General features: G+C 48.4%; 1 protein-coding gene across 1 annotated transcript in view; it reads right to left on the reverse strand.

Annotated features, from left to right (window-relative positions):
• SLC8A1 (solute carrier family 8 member A1) overlaps window positions 1-16,011 on the reverse strand; it is a 127,912-nt gene that overhangs the window by 102,052 nt on the left and 9,849 nt on the right. The window contains 1 exon segment of the mRNA XM_068424317.1: window positions 12,944-14,779. Coding sequence (XP_068280418.1) covers window positions 12,944-14,742 — 1,799 coding nt within the window. The 5' untranslated portion in view covers window positions 14,743-14,779.

Raw genomic sequence — 16,011 nt, forward strand, 5'->3', positions numbered from 1 at the left:
CTTACCCCCATTGCGAGCCAGCCCCGTGCTTGCACCCACGAAGGTGATTGATAGGCATCTCCTCTCAAAGATTTCCTCCCAGTGCTGCCAAGCCGCTTACCCTGCATCACAGCCAGCAGCTAACAGCTTCCCAGCATCTCCACTAAAAAGCACTACTTCAGTGGTGTAATGAGCTCCCCAGGCTGAGTCTTCTACTGACTCCCCACAAATCACTGAAAGGACAAACTGCTGGTTTGGTTCATTAGCAAGTGCTTTGTAGAAATCTGTATATTTGCAAGAGACCAACACACTCATTCATACTAGGGAGATCTGAACTTAGAAGCAATTTAAGCCTCTCACCTTCCCTTCCCTGCCAGCAGGCCTGGCAATAGAGAGCAATTCTCCCCGCAAAGCACGGCAAATTCTCCCCTGGCACACCAAGGGCCAGACAGGGCACTCTAGATGCTAGTCAGCATTCTTCTTAAAACCCCAACCCTTGGAGCTCTGGGATTCAACAAGAAATTTAATTTTCACCTAAAACACACTGAGTGAAGAACCCCCTGAGGCTTTAGCTCTTGGCACAGCAGAGGAAAACATCACCAGAAAGGCAAATAAAATGACCCTCAATGACATTGGCATCACTTTCAGGTCTTGTAACATTTTAAGCAGCCAAATCACCAGGGAAGCTGTTTGTGACAACAGCACAGATGCGACTCATGGGTTCTGCACATGGACCTAGAAAAAAGTGGGGGCAAAGACCAGGCAAAAGAGAAATACCAGGAGACAAGGATGCAGGAAAAGGAGCTCTAGCCTTTTGCTTGAGCTTTTCAAAGTTACTGCCTTCAGGAGGTAGGAGCCCTCTGGCACTTTATGTTTACAAATTAAAAGAAGCACCACCTCCTTTGGCACCCAAGACTGAACTAAAAGCCTTCCTTAAGGGTTTGAAGTTGCTGAGGAAAAGGAATTTTGGAAAACTCCAGGCTGGTTCTGCAGTTCTACTCTGCCAGATGATATGAATCCATCCAAGCTTTCCGCTTTCCCTCATCGTGGTTTTACTACATTAACACCCAGAAGCAGCTATGGGATAAAAGCTACTGCCGCAGTCCACAAAGCTTGCTGGCTCAGCTGGCACAGAGTGCAAGAGTGAATGTTTGAACACAAGGCAGGCACTTCACAGGGAAACCAAACTAACCTGCTGGCTTGGAGAGGGCAGGCTAAAGGAGCAGAAGTCAGGGGCTATATATGTGCTGTGGCAAAGGAGTGAGGAGGGAAAGTAGATGTTTTAGTGGCTAGAGCAAACTTGTGGGAAAATAACCTAAGATATCTTTGCAAGATTGTGGAGCAAAGGGGAACATTGACACGGTGCTCCCTGGAGATACCAGGAGGCCCCTGGCTGGCAGGCACAGGGGCAGGAGCTTTGTCTCCTGTGCATTGGGAGAGAAGGGCACAGACTGTTTCTCTTTCTCAGGCCAAGTATTTAAAACCCTCTCCAATTTCCCCTACGTTTTCAGGATAGCCTCTCCTTGCGCAGGTGTCTGCAATGGTCTGTGCCCAGCTGCATGGAAGATCAGAGCAATCTTCCTTTCAAGGCCAGAGCTTTGGGTTCCCATTACCTGCTCTGGGAGAGGGAGGACACCACACAGAAATAAGGAGCTGGTGGTCCAACGGAATTTTCCTAGCTCTTCTCTTCAGGTGTGTTTCCCAGGTGAAGTTTAATAAGCACAGCCCCTAGCCCACCACTGCCTTCAGATCTGTTCATTAGCACCTTTGTGAAGGCTTTCCAAGACTGCCAGTTCTCAGGGGGCTGAGATGTGGTGTTTTAATTGTATATAATTAAATACTGGTCCCTTCTAGATTTCAAAGTTTACTGTTGGGGCTTCAGTACCAGCGCTCTCTTCTCCTCTAATTAGCTTCCTTAATCTGTGCAGCCTTGCTTGTTCCCCCATGGGGACAGGGCTCTCCTGCAGGGAAGCTTGGATTGCATCTAATTATTAGCAAAGGAGACAGACAGCAGGTGAGCACTGGCCCTGTCCCAGATACCGTTTTGAGCAAAGAACACAGACTGGGTGACCATGGGGAGGCTCTGAAGGCTGCATGTGTATGCACACATTTGGTCCTTCTGCTCCATCTGTAGGTTGATTTGTATGTTACCCCATCACACATTTGCAGCAGAAGACCATGAAGGACAGAGGCCACCTGACTGAAGTGCAACTCCTGTGATGAACGCTTTTGCCTGGCTAGCACTTAAAAACAGGAGAGGAAGTGCTCTCAAGACTCATCTGACCCAATCCAGTGCTAAAAGAGACAATACACTTGGTAACTTCAGTGAATTTTTGAACAGTGTCTCTAAGCTGTCCTCTGCTGTTGACAGAGGTCACCCACTCCCCCAAGCTACTCCTGAGTGCACCCATCTGTACTAGGAGGAAATTTTCACTCCTGTCTAATCTGAATTGCTTCTCTTGCTTACTGAAGACCCTGCAGACACAGAGAATATCTTACTGCCCTTTACATAGCTCAAGGCTTAGACCGTCCCTATGCCTATGTCTTTCTAAGTTAAACAGCCCCAGTTCTTGCAATCTCTCACCTTGGGTCACTTTTCTCAGACCACCAGTCATTTTCTGTGCTTTCCGTTGGATTCTTCCCAACTTCTTCTGGAGTCGAGTGTCTAGAGCTGGACACAGCTGGGTGGAGAGAGTGTAAGGATGGCTGCACTCGTTGTGAATATCTTCAGAATGACATCTGTCTCATTCATTGCAAGAGCATGATGTTGTGAGCTCAGATTTGGCTGCTGGGTCGCAATGGCACTCAGTCGTTCCTCTCCCATTGAATTTGTGCTTATGACTGTTCTTGCACAAGCACTTCACTGTGTCTTGCTTCTGTTCAGGCTATTTCCCAGCCCATCTCTGTAAATCCCCATCCTATCTCAACAATGCTTCCAGCCTTTCCACTCTTTCTATCTGCAAGTTTAAGCACCAAACTTCTCTTTTCCATGCCCAACAAGCTCCAGTTCAGGACAAGCACCTGCTGAACACCTTTTCACCTCCATCCAGGGCCACGTTTCTCTTTCCAGACAGGTTTGACCCCATCACCCCAGTGGCCCATTTAGCCAGTGCTTCCTTATGACAGCACTGAACAAGGCAACATTAAAAGCCCTTCTGAAGCTGAGTGATGTGACAACCACTGCTTCTCCCTTACCCAAAAGGCTGACAAAAAAGGAAATCAGGTTGCCTTGATAAGATTTTTCTTGACAAATATATGCTGGCTGTTATTCATCTCCTTGTTATCTTTGAGGTACTTACAAATAACGTATTGATTTATTCTAGGCTCTTTTAGGTACAGAAGCAGACCTAATCTGGCTGAGCTGCCTTTGAAGACAGCTCCTGAGCTTGCCTGCAGATCTCCCCTATTGCCCAGGCAACCTTCCAGGGGGAATGCTGGCACCTCTAAGAGCTCCTCAGGCATTCACCTAACAACAAGACTAGATTTCAGTATGCTCGCTAGGTCTGAGGACAGGTAGGTTACATCACCTCTGTCCTACACCTGCAGGCATCATGAACAGAGACATCCACAGAGGCACCTGCTTCTTGGTGGAATCTGTTGTTCAGCTCCCTTCCCCTTCTCCCTCTGCACTGCTAAGGCATGGACAGGACATCTCCACCCCCACTAATTCTTGTCCAGTTCATGCTTGGCCTGACTCTGACCCAACACTCCCATGCTGCTCTGTTACAATCCTCCCTACTAAACTGACCCATTTTCAGGTTTTTGTATGATTCTTTCTGAGTTCCAGGTCACTGGAGAGCTCGTGAGTCAGGTAAATCTCCTCCCTCCTCACTTCCCTCCCTTTCCCCTGTGGTAGTATCATTTATGCCTGGGACATTAATACTGACTTTGTTTATATTATTTTCACCCTATGTAGGAGTGATATCTTATCCCCCTAGGTCCCATCACACATCCAGTCGCTAAGGAGGAACATAAATTTCAATAACCAGACCTGAAGTGTGAATGCAAATCCACTGAACTAAGCAAATACAAAGCCCTGTGCAGACTCTGGTGCCAGGTAAAACCTGCTCCCCACCTGCTCAAGCCAAAGGAACAGGTTTTGCTCAGATCCAGCCTCCTGTTCTCAATTAAACCAGTGCGCCCCTGCCCTGCTCACTGCAGCTATGTTTGTTGCAGACTCCCTGCAGAACGGACCTCTTTTCATAGAATCATGGAATGGTTTGGGTTGGAAGGGACCTTAAAGATCATCTAGTTCCAACCCCCCTGCCACGGGCAGGGACACCTTTCCACTAGATCAGGTTGCTCAAAGCCCCATCCAACCTGGCTGTTTTCTGCCTCATATGTTGTGACAAGGCTGCGTATTCATGTGAGATCTGTGCAGTATTAGGGCAGCAGAGCCTGGGCTGCAGAATGGCATTGCTGAGAGGGAAAGAAGGGCTGCAGCCAAGGACTCACAGCTCCTCAGAGCACGACGGCCACGATCTCCAGAGAGGCATGTTCCCTGCCCATATCTAAAGACATGCCAGGATAAGTCATCTGTCACAACACTGGCGAGAGAAGCGCTCAGGCTGCATGGGTAAGGTCTTGGGTCAGAGGATGGCAGAGGCAAGGCCACATGAGCAGCAGAGACGGGAGAGCGAGCGCGGCGGCGAAGGGGCAGGCAGGGGAAACGCCTGCACAGGCTGAGGAGTGGGGCCATTAGCATTGTGAAGCTGAGAAGCTGCTTGGCCAGTTTGAGGGGCTGATGAGCACTTTAATGGATCGATATATTTCTACTTCAAATTGTTTGCAAAGGCCCAATGTGTAACTATTTTGTTCTCCTGGAAGCAAGCAACAGAGATTGGAAAAGAACTCAGAGCATATCAATCCTTTTTTTTTTGTTTTGTTCTGGACCCAGCAAGAAACTTCATGTCCTTCTAACATCCCAGCCAGCAAGACAACAGCTTTGTCACCTGGTGACGGTGCACCCGGGCTCTGGGACAAGGCTCTCCTCGGGGCGTACAGTGCCTGTGGTTAATTTAGAGCCACATCGCATGACCCCAAAACAGCACAGTGTGTGACTACCGCACATCAGTGTTGTAACAGGAGCAAATAACCAGAGGAATCACTCAAGCACTCCAAAGAGCAAAGAAGCTTCCTGACTTTAAAATTTAAAACACCTCTATAAAAAAACCCCAAAGGTAGTATCTCTGCACTGGACTCCACTCAGCCCATCTCCATCCTCTGCCATCTGAGAGCATCTGCACTCAAGAGGACCTTCCCCTGGAAAGGACTTTGCTCTGATGGGGCAGGCGTGTGCCATGAGCTCCATCTCTCTCCTTCCAGCACCCAGTTCACGGGGATCCAGTCTGTGCCCCTGTTCTTATTGCTTTGTTTCTCATTGCCAGACACATTTTATTGTTACTTTGATTGTGTAGGAAGGAGTCCAGACACTATGGGAATGGAACCATATAGGGACTGGATGGAGGAGGCATGTGCTGGTCACCCTCTTACTTGCACAGCAGTGGGAATATTTTCTCTCTTACGCTACGATATTTTTAAAACAGAGAATGCCATTATTACTTGTTGTCACCCAGGATCCAGCATTGCCATTCTCGGAAACCAGTGCAACGCCTCCAATGTCAGTGTCAGAAATATTATTAGTAGAGTTTTTGATATCTCCCAAGATGTCCTCAGGCTAAATGGCATTTATGACTTGGAGAGGGCTGACCTTAACTCCAACCATGCCTGAGACTGCAAAGCAGAGAACATAACGTACCCACTAGTACCAGTGCAGCTAGGCCATGCACCCGGCCATTACAAACACTGTGGCTGTGAAAGACTAACTTTTAATCAAAGCTCCTCATCTGAGAGTATTGTAGAAATACCAGCGGTTCAGCAAGACCAGACTGTGAAGGTTAAGCTAACACAGTGATCCTATGGTGCTGGAGAACAGGGGAAGGAGCAGAGACAAGGGATAGCATAGATGTCTTTCCCCTTGCACAGCAGCGATGTGCGTGTCCTTACTAGTGAACATGCAATTTTGTCCTTGGTATGAGCAAAGTAGGAACTCATACAAGGCAGACACAGACATGGAAGACTGTGTATCACCCCTGGTACAACATCACATCCCTCCGACAGCAGAGAGATGGGAGGTAGCACTCCATCCGCCTGCAGGGCGGGATGATGCCTCTGGGCTCAGCCTCTCCCCCTGGGTAGGGTCTGTTTCTGACTCAGCCAGTTGTCTGCCAAGTCCAGCTTCTCCTCTCTGTTTGACTTTGGATGACAGCAGATGTTTCTCTGCCCATCTGCACAGATGCTTGGATGCCGGCTGTGGTCAGCTGTCTGCTTTTTGTTCTGTCGTTCTTATTTTAAGCCCGCAAATGCAACCCTGCTGCTGGAAGAAAACTACTTGCATGTCATCCACCAAGGTCAAACCTGGGGGGGAAAGTGTCAGAGGAAAGAAGCCTATTGCCAAGGCAGAGGCACAACTTGAGCTCAGCACTTGCATCGTGGTCTAATGTACCAACTATCTACCTCTCCCTGCTCAAGGATTTGCCACAGTAAAGGATCCCATGTGCACAGGAGGGAGAGGGATGGATCCCTGCTCTGTTGATAAGACCTGCATATCACAGCTGGTGCTAATGCTGCTGCCAGCAGTGCTCAAGCACATGCCAGGGAAAGAAGAGAGTCTGCAAAGGGGTATGGGGCTTCTCCTCTCCCCCACTCTCGTCTCCCCAGCAAGGAGCTACAGAGCAGCGCTTCACTCCAAGATAACTCTTTCCCACGCCAACAAGCTTCGCTAGGGTTGCTGCTTTAATTTCTTAAAACAAGCCTAGATCCAGTGTTTTATAAATGACTACAATGCATTTCATAGGTAGCCTTTTCATAAAGGAGCACAGTGGATGTGTACACAGGCCCTGATGAAGCTAATAACTGCCTCTCAATGGCTTTCGGAGAGTTATAACACATTTAAGATCCAAGCTCCCTTAATCAACCACAGAGATGCAGCTGGCAGCAGTAAATTGCCAACAACAGCTCATTACAAATAAGGAAACATTGGTTTTTCAAGGACAAAAACTGTGTCAGTTCTTCAGTGAGAGTTAACCACTCTTGTCCTCACCCTTCTCCCCCCTTATTCCCCCCAGTGATGTGCTGGCACAACTCGCTTCATCCAATAACACCACCTCGCTGCCTAATCCCCTCCACAGGGGACATCATCAAATCAAGTTTCTAGATTTCATGACTTATTTGGGCAAACGGCACAGACAGCATCCTGTGCTCACCCTCCCCAAGCAAGCTATGGGCAGGACTTGTCCCACAAGACCATGATGGCATGCCACAGGGGCACACCCACTGGCCTTACTCTGGGGAGGAGAGGACCAGATCGGGCCATAAGACACTTAAAGACACAGCTGCGAATATGCGCTTTGCAGGCCCAAGACCTGACGTGGCACTTGGGAGTGATTTTTTCCATACACACCATGTCTGTATCACTCGGTGCCCAGTCCATGTGCACAGGACAACAGCAAGCACTGGCAGGCACTTGAGTGCAGGGGAAAGGGGAAGGTCTGTGAACACCACATGGCCTTATTTCCTTGCTGTCTCCTAATGGAAATGTGGGGGTTGTCCAGTGCAACTGACACAGGAGCAGAGCAGTTTGAGATGCACATGGCTGGGAGATATTAAGGCTAATATTTTAGGAGTGTTCAGAAAAGATTAAACATTGTGTGAACAAGGAGGAGAAAAGGAAAGGGCAGCTCACCCTGTTATAGCTGTGTCTTCCCCCCCGAAGAGGGGACCACTAGCTTTTGGCCTTCAGGACCCAAAGCAATGATACATTTCAGCCCCAGGGAACTTCTCCCCAAAACTCCCCTGGAAAGGGAAACAAGCCCCCACGACATGCCCCAGCCTGGTGCTACACACGTGCTCAGCTCCCTGCTGTGGACCATGGCCAGGGCCACCTCCCGTAAGATGGACAGACCCAGGGCACTGGGTGCTCCTGCCAAGGACCCCAGACCTAGGAACTGGTGGCCGTATTTGAACTGCCTGCGAGTCCCACTGGGCCAGGCAAGACTGGTGGTGGCAAGGGGAAAACATGCTCTAAAACCCAAGCTGGGCGCTGGAAGCAGGCCAAATAAGAGTTTAATCTTTGTTTGGTCTGTTTTGATATCTCACACTGTGCCTCCAGGCATTAACCCTGCGCAAGCCAGGGCTTGCGAGGGAGGGGATGCACACTGACCCACACAAACCAAGTGGGACGGACAGAGAGAGAGAGATAATGTGTCCAACGATGAAACATGAAAAGGGGAATGTTTGTTTCCTTCACATTCAGCCTGGTTTACAGCGGTCTCTCTGCCACATCAGAAGACTCTCTGCTCTTCGATGGCGTCCTACTACAAGGCTGAGCATGCTGGAGGTTTCATTTTCTTCTCTGAAGCTGCAGGCCACAGATGCAAAACTGAGCTAGAGAGGTCCCAGGGCTGAGTCAGGATTTTATTTTTGCTGTTTCTTTAGAAATTTCTCACCCAGCTTCTTTTGGAAAAGAAAAAGGGAAGTTAAAAAAGCAGTACCACTTGGTTCCCCCCCTGCCACAATCTGTATTTATTGACATTGACGTTTTTAAAGGTCTCTTGAGAGGGAGGCTATGTGGTCCCTAGGGACACTTTCCCTAAAAAATCAGAGTATTTAGCTGATGTTTGTGTCACTGTTAGCATTTGGCTCCTAGATTTGTGCTTCCAGAGAAATGCCAAAGCTGGCTTGGACAAATCAAATTCAATGGGCCAAGAGCGTCACTTCCTAAACCTACAGCAGACACTTTTTATAAAAACAGCTAAACTGTATATTATGAACTGCAAGATCTATTGACATAAGATTCTCCATGCATTTACAGGTGCAACCGCATAGGTGAAATACCAGTTTAATTGGTTATCCATATAATTGTGTGTACCGTCTTCCTCATTGACTTATTAATGCAGTAAAAACTTTTCTTTTGCGGGGTGTGGGTGCAGACATCTGGAATGCAGATTGTAAAAGATCTCTAGTTACAATGTTATCTCTAGAAAAATTACTATTTTTTGAACATGAAAGAACACGCAGTTTTCATATAGCTTTGCAGTCACATCTGGAAGAGGTACCCCTTCTGATGCTTTGAGACAGCAAGGAGAAGAGATCCCATCAGCTGGGGGAAGGATTGCTTCCTCTAAGATAGGAGGCTGGACTTCTTTTGCATTATTTGGCATTCAGTCAGGAGATAAAAATACACTGGCCAGACGAACTGGTGACCTCTTCTATGATCACAATAGCTGTGGTAGACGGGTGGGCAGGAAGAGCCTGCAACTACATCTTCTCCACGTTGTCATCAAGAAAGCTTTAATCATTAATGGAGTTGCAAGACAAGGCTGTAGTCACCTTGTCGAGGATGGCCCCAGAGGAAAGGCTCTCTCTTACACCTTAAATCATAGCACCCTGTCCTACACCAATGTCTCAGAGTCCCAGGTACCTACTGAGACTGACCTTGCTGAGACCCAAGTCAGGCATCTTTAGCTTTCCCACACAGCTTGGAACAATCTGTGGTGCAAACCCAGCTAACCCCTTTGCAAAACACATTTAAATGCTGTTTCTTTCACTTGTCAACATGAACCCATTGAACACACAAGCTGTGCTTCAGGAGCAAGGAGCAGAAAAGCATCACTCCAAAAGCCTACCAGGCAGTGCTGGGATAAAATGTTCCATAGGAGGACCAACATCTCCATTATACTTCTTTTTTGGTAGCATCGGAATGAGATCTTTGTTTAAATGCACAGGAGAGCTTCAGCAGTTACACAGCTATTTTGCGTGCTCTGGGAAAGGGGATATCAACAGATTGCAAAATGGGAAAGTCTCTCTGGACGCTGCAAACAAACAACATGTTACGTAATTGGGCCTTTTGGGAACTGGAGGAAGGCCTCCAGAAGATCAGGACCCTCCCAGTGCTTTCTAATTTTACTGGGACTTACCAGCAAGCCAGCCTTCTAATAATAGAGGTTTGTACACAGTTTTCGTTCATCCTTGTGTCCCCCTGCACTGCCCTGTGTTTGTTGTTAGTGCCCCAGAAAAACACATCTTACTCGATTTTATCAAACTGATTAATACAGCCTAAAATGGCAGAGCTGGAGACACTAAAGACCTTTAGAAAGGGCAGCAAAGCCACCTCTTGGCCACCAGAGCATGGGAAAACCTGAAGTTTTAGAACTTTATTGAATCAAACGTGCTGGGGAATTGCACCATTCTACAGAGCTGAGATTTAGCTGAAGCACAGCACTAACAATGACATACCAAACAAGCTCTATAATCCACATATTGTGCTAGCACATCTTCTTTATTCCCATTAGAGCAAATTCTTCCAAGTGAGGATGCCGGTAAGCAGCACCTCAGCTTCAGGACCACAACGCCTTTGTGCTGCAGGGCTGTCCTAAACTTGTGCCCAGGCAAACATGGGCCTGCAGGAAATCTTCTGCAAGTCAGATTGTACCATCCAACACCTGAACATGGACAGTAGCAGCTAAGTTTTAGATGAATACCTACTGCCTTTCAGGCGCAGGAATAGATTGCAATTTGTACAATCAGTTTCATCCCTCTCTCAGAAAAATAAGGTATGTGCATGTCCTCTCCCACCTGAATGGAGCAAGGCCCTTGGTCAACATATGGTCCTGCAGTTGCCACCTCCTCCCACCCCATTCCCCAAGCCCTCATCTGTACCAGGCTGCAAACTCCTAAAGCGGTGCTTCCCATATACTGTCCCTCCCTGTGATTTCAGGGAGAGACAGTTTAAAGGCTACAGAGATATGATGGCAATGCCCTGGCGTCTGCAGGGAAAAAAAATACGCTTGGGTTTCTAAGAGAGCTGTTTCCCCCCGTTTCTTGTTTACCATGCACATGCTGACAGCCAGTAAGAAAAGGAAGGAGGAGGCTCACCGCCATGGGGAGGGCAAACCAGCACGCCCCAGGAGGCCAGGCAGCAGCTCCAACAGGATGTGGTCTGCCTGTTTCCAGCACATCCCTTCGTTACTGGCGGTTGGCAAAAGTAGCAGTGAACAGCTTAGCGGAGGAAAAGCCACCAGCAGAGGCAGTAGGCACAGCACAGAGGGCCCTGGCGCAACACTGGGGAGAAGGCACCGCTGTCCCTCTGCAAAAACCCGCATCTCAGTGTGAGCATCAAAACAGGCACGCAGACACAGGTGACAGTACCTGCCTTTCAGGAAGGATAGCACAGAGATCCTGGCCAGAGTGATGGATCTGAGACCAGGGGGAAGCCCAAGACCCTCTGAGCATTGTCACAGAGCCTGCAGCCATGTGTTTGGCCTGCCATGTAAACACGTCACATTCTGGGGGAACTGAGACCAAACATCAAAGTCTTCCTGCCAGTAGGCCAGTTTTGCTAGCACTGAGTGACCTGGTTAAAAAGTAAAGAGCCTTCGGGGGATATCCTTACAGCCTAGCTCATTGCACCTCTGCAGACAACTCCCTGCTTCTCCCAAAATGAAAAAAAAATCAAATAACTGCATTCCTCTCTTCTTAATGCAAGCAAGTTCTTTGGCAAGGCATGTGCCATCTCCCCCTTACATACACCCTGCAGAGCTGACTCTCTGCCAGAGCCAGAAATAATGGCGTTATCGTGCGCTCTTGACCCTTGTGTGAGCAACATGCATGTTCTGGCCTCCAGATTGCTGGAGCTGTGAAGTTCTTGCTCAATTTTTCCTGAGAAGTCAAAACCCCAACTAGTCTAATACCCTGCCTGACAACTACAAATCACTTTTTCTTTCTCCCTGCTTCAAGAAGTTCTATGATTCCCCCTTTTGCTTCATTCTCCCTGTGCACACGGAGCAGATACAAGTAACGGAATATAAGGCCCACTCTCGCACTCATCATGGGTCTGTCTCAGCTCCTAAGAGACCAGCTGCATGATATGCAACACCCAAGCCAACATTTAGCTCTCCCGTGACACAGCAATGCCCTTTATCAGTGACTGCTCCAAGTTCACCACAGTGGTTTTGTGCTTCAGAGTTTATTGTTGGCAGGGACTGATCTACAGACACAGACTTCAGTGTAGAAAGAGCCTGAGGCTAGAAAAACACAACTCTCAACTCTTGCTCCTCCCAGAGCCCCAGCTGAGCAAGGAAATGTCTTCATGACATACCCAAGGATAGATGTTTTCTACTATGATTTACTGGCTAATTTATATTCTCCACACAACGTAATAAACAAGGCTACAGAACTAATAATTTTTCCACCATCTACTTAGCAATGTAGATGCTACATTGTAGCACTGTAGATGCTCCTGCTGGAGGAGTAGCCTCCAACAGCTTTCAGCCTCTTTTTTATTTGCAAGCAGCCAAATATGGCTGCAGTTGCATCCCAACCATGAGGCTTCTCTGCATGCCCATACTTTTTCAGGACATGCATCGGACAATGACTCAGGCCTGCAGCCTTTAGAAGAGGAGGACATGAAGTGACCTTCACCAAAGCCCTGAAGAGAGCATCAGTGGAACAGACTGTGGCCCAGTCCCGAATTATCTGACCCTCGACAGTCAAAGGGCAGTAGGTACCACAAGTCATACACTCAGTTTAGGCCCTTCACAAGACAGGTCCTTGTGACTGAGCGGTAACAGCCAGCTCGGTTTTGTTCTCTGCTCCACTGTAGAGCTGAAGTGCTAGAGATCTGCTCAGCACATGTGTAGGGTGCAGGAGGCTGGGCTCACAAACCAGTGAGAGTCCCACCTCCCTGCTGCTGGAAGGGTGGGGTGCCCCTGAGCTGGCATCACTCTCTGGTCTGTTAGCAAAGCAGGAACGCAGCATTTCAGGCTCCCCAAAGCACGTATAAGGCCATTCATGGCTTACTGCAACACGCTGGCACTTGAACATCTCCAGTTCAGCTCTGGAAGCCATGTGCATTTAATTTCAGGAGAACCAGAGCCTGTAAGTTACAAATAAAACCTTCACTTACACTATCTCATCGTTCTGGAACTCCAGCTCCCCGCAGGTGTCTTCAAAGTCCTCTCCTCCACCTTTGGCTGAGCCTTCAATGGTTTTGTAGGGCACAATAACATTTCCTCGTGCACCAGAGGTTCGCAACACTTTCACTTCCATGGTCCCCACACTTTCACTGACATGTGTTACTGGCTCCTCAAAGGTGAAGATGCCAGCGTGGTCATCGTCAAAGATGGTGACAGTGGCAGTAGATGGTGATCCCAGGCAGGCAAGTGTTGAGACACGACTGGACTCAAGAATGCCCTCATCTGAGGCCTCAGTGCTCACGCGGACATTGCTGAGATGGACCAGGAAGTTCTCATCCTCCTCAAATATGTCATCGTCGATTATGCCAACACGGATTTCCTTCTGGGTCTCTCCAGGCTTGAAGACCACTGTCCCTTCAGTGAACTCATAGTCAGAGCCGGCATTGGCCGTCCCATCCTCTGTCCGGAAGTCAACGTAAACCGTGTTGGTCAAGTCGCCTCCCCGGCGAATGATGGTCAGGGCGACAGTGCCACAGTTCTCCAGACACTGGTAGGTACCCTGCTCAAAGTAGAGCTTGCTGATGGGATCATTTTCTGCCACCTCAGTGTTGACCTCGTGCATGCTAACGGCTTTGCGGGCCTGGTCTGCAGCATGTCTCTTCAAGATGTTGCCAGCTCCCGTCATGAGCCGAGTGGCCTGAATACGGTAAAAGGCCCTGCTCTTCTGCTGCTGGCTCAGGACCTGGTAGTTGGCCAACTCTATAAGCTGTTCAATTTCCTTATCGGGGTGCTTTTGTTTCAGCTCCTTCAGGATCCGAGCCATTTCCCTCCTAGCTTCCTCATCATCCTGGTCTTTCTCATCTACCTCCAACACCAGTGTCCCATCCAAAAAGTTCTCCACATGAGAATTAGCAACCTTTCCATCCATCTCGATATCAGCTTTGGAGGAGGGCCGGTCACCCTCATGCTCAATGATCATGCCTCTCTGCTTGCCAGCTCGGTATTTCTTGTAGACGTACTTGTAAAATAAAAGCCTCCTGTCAGCTATCCAGGCAAATACTACGCAGATGGGGAAGAAGAAGAAAGTGAGCAAGCCTTCCCAAACTTCCACAATCCCAGGAGAAGACACAGATAAAATAATGTAAAGCCAAGTGTAGGCAAAGATGCTCCAGGCCGCTGTAACAAAAAACACTCGCAAGTGCTTGATCTTCCTTATCTCTCCATCTGGAACAACGTAAACACAGATCGCAATGATGACAAACATGTTAAATGCAGCACTCCCCACAATTGTGCTTGGCCCCAAGTCCCCTGCCGTGAAGCCATGGCCACACACTTCGATAACAGACAGGAGGATCTCAGGGGCAGACGAACCCAAGGCCATCAGTGTGAGGTTGGAAACGGTCTCGTTCCAGATCCTCACCGTGGTTTTGCTGGTCTCGCCATTGGGCTTCTTGATGGTAATTTCCCGCTCTTGGGATGTAATGACTTCGATGGAGGACATGAAACGGTCAGCTATGATAGATACTCCCAGGAACATGTACACCATCGCTACAAAATACACTGTTGCCCGAGCGATTTTGTCACCGAATGAGGGGTCTTGGGGTTCCCATATTGGTAAAATCACACCCTTTTTGCAGATGTATGAGCCAGTGCACTCCTCAGTGTCGTTCACAGGCAATTCGCTGGGGCTCTCCGCATGTATGCTGTCTGCATGGAAGAGCGACACCAGCACAATGCTCAGGAGTTGGAAGCTCACTGGGAAGGTGGGTGGGTAACTTGCTTGCGACATGGCCGCTTCCACCAAACAGGTCCCAAATGTCCTTAACCTGCAGAGACAAGAGGAAAGATGCATTAAGCGAGGCGAACCACAGATAGAAGATTTTCCTCTACACCCTGTTTATTTCTCATCTTTCCCAAACATATAATCAAGTTACCCTGTTACTCAAGAAGACCCATCTAATGAGCCCATTTGTGTTTTCTGTGTACAAATCATCTAGTTCAGTTATCTGAACAAGGGCAGATTTGAACAAGTGGGCTAGCACCTACCCCTTTTAGCTACTACGATGATTAATGCCACTTCCTTTCTCTTCACTGAAAGCCTATTTGTTCAGTTGCATTTTCTTGAAGGAAAATGAGCAGGAGAGGACAGGGAAATCTACCATGCCCCCATCATTTTTAAAAAATATTTTTATACTTGTCATTTTTAATCACTATAAACTACATATTTCAGAGCTTTTCTTGCTCACAGTCCTCCCAAGCATCTACTCCACATCAGAAATCTGCATGAAGTGAGCTCAAGCCCTGGCAAAACCTTATTCTTAACTGTAACTTGGTCATAAGGTGCACCAGAAGGGCAGTCTTTAATTAATGATTTTGGAGCCATTCCTTCCACAGCGCATCGCTTTGCACCTTCCCAAAACTGGAAAGAGCCCCGTATGCATCCAAGCCTGGCTCTCTTGGCATGCGTTGAGAGGAAACCTGTCCCTGCGCTCTTTTCCCACTAGGTCAGCTTTGATGGCTTCCCCTTCAAGGGCCTTTATCGCTCCGTGTACAACATCAGTCATGAGGCATGACAGCAGTACTTGCACTTGTCCTGCCTCAGGATTTTCCAGCAGTGTAGAGGAGCTGTTAAAGAGGTTTGCAGTTTGTTAACAGTGCATAAACTGACAGACAGATGCCTTTGCTTAGTGCAAAAACCTGAGCATGCTCAGTGTTACATTCTCAATTTTACTAGCCAATAAAAGCCAGATTCCTAGTTTTCAACTTCTAAGAGAAGGATGGTATTCCCAGGCCCATATCAGAGATGGGACACAAGCAGGAGATCCAGTCAACACCTCCCGAAGTCCAGCCTCAGCAACGCCTGGCAGGTCTCACCCTCCCATTTGCCATCTGCCTGGTCTCCAGCAAACGCAATGCAAGGTCTGACAGCTGCACAGCTGTATGCGTTGGGAGACACAGACCAACCCATCCACGCTAAAGGCTGCATCCAGTGACAGCATCCCAGCTGTCACCTGGGCCCGGTCATCACAAGCATGACTCAAGCAGGATGGCTAAGCAC

This window comes from Nyctibius grandis, chromosome 1 (assembly GCF_013368605.1).
Source record: "Nyctibius grandis isolate bNycGra1 chromosome 1, bNycGra1.pri, whole genome shotgun sequence".
Classification (NCBI taxonomy): domain Eukaryota; kingdom Metazoa; phylum Chordata; class Aves; order Nyctibiiformes; family Nyctibiidae; genus Nyctibius; species Nyctibius grandis.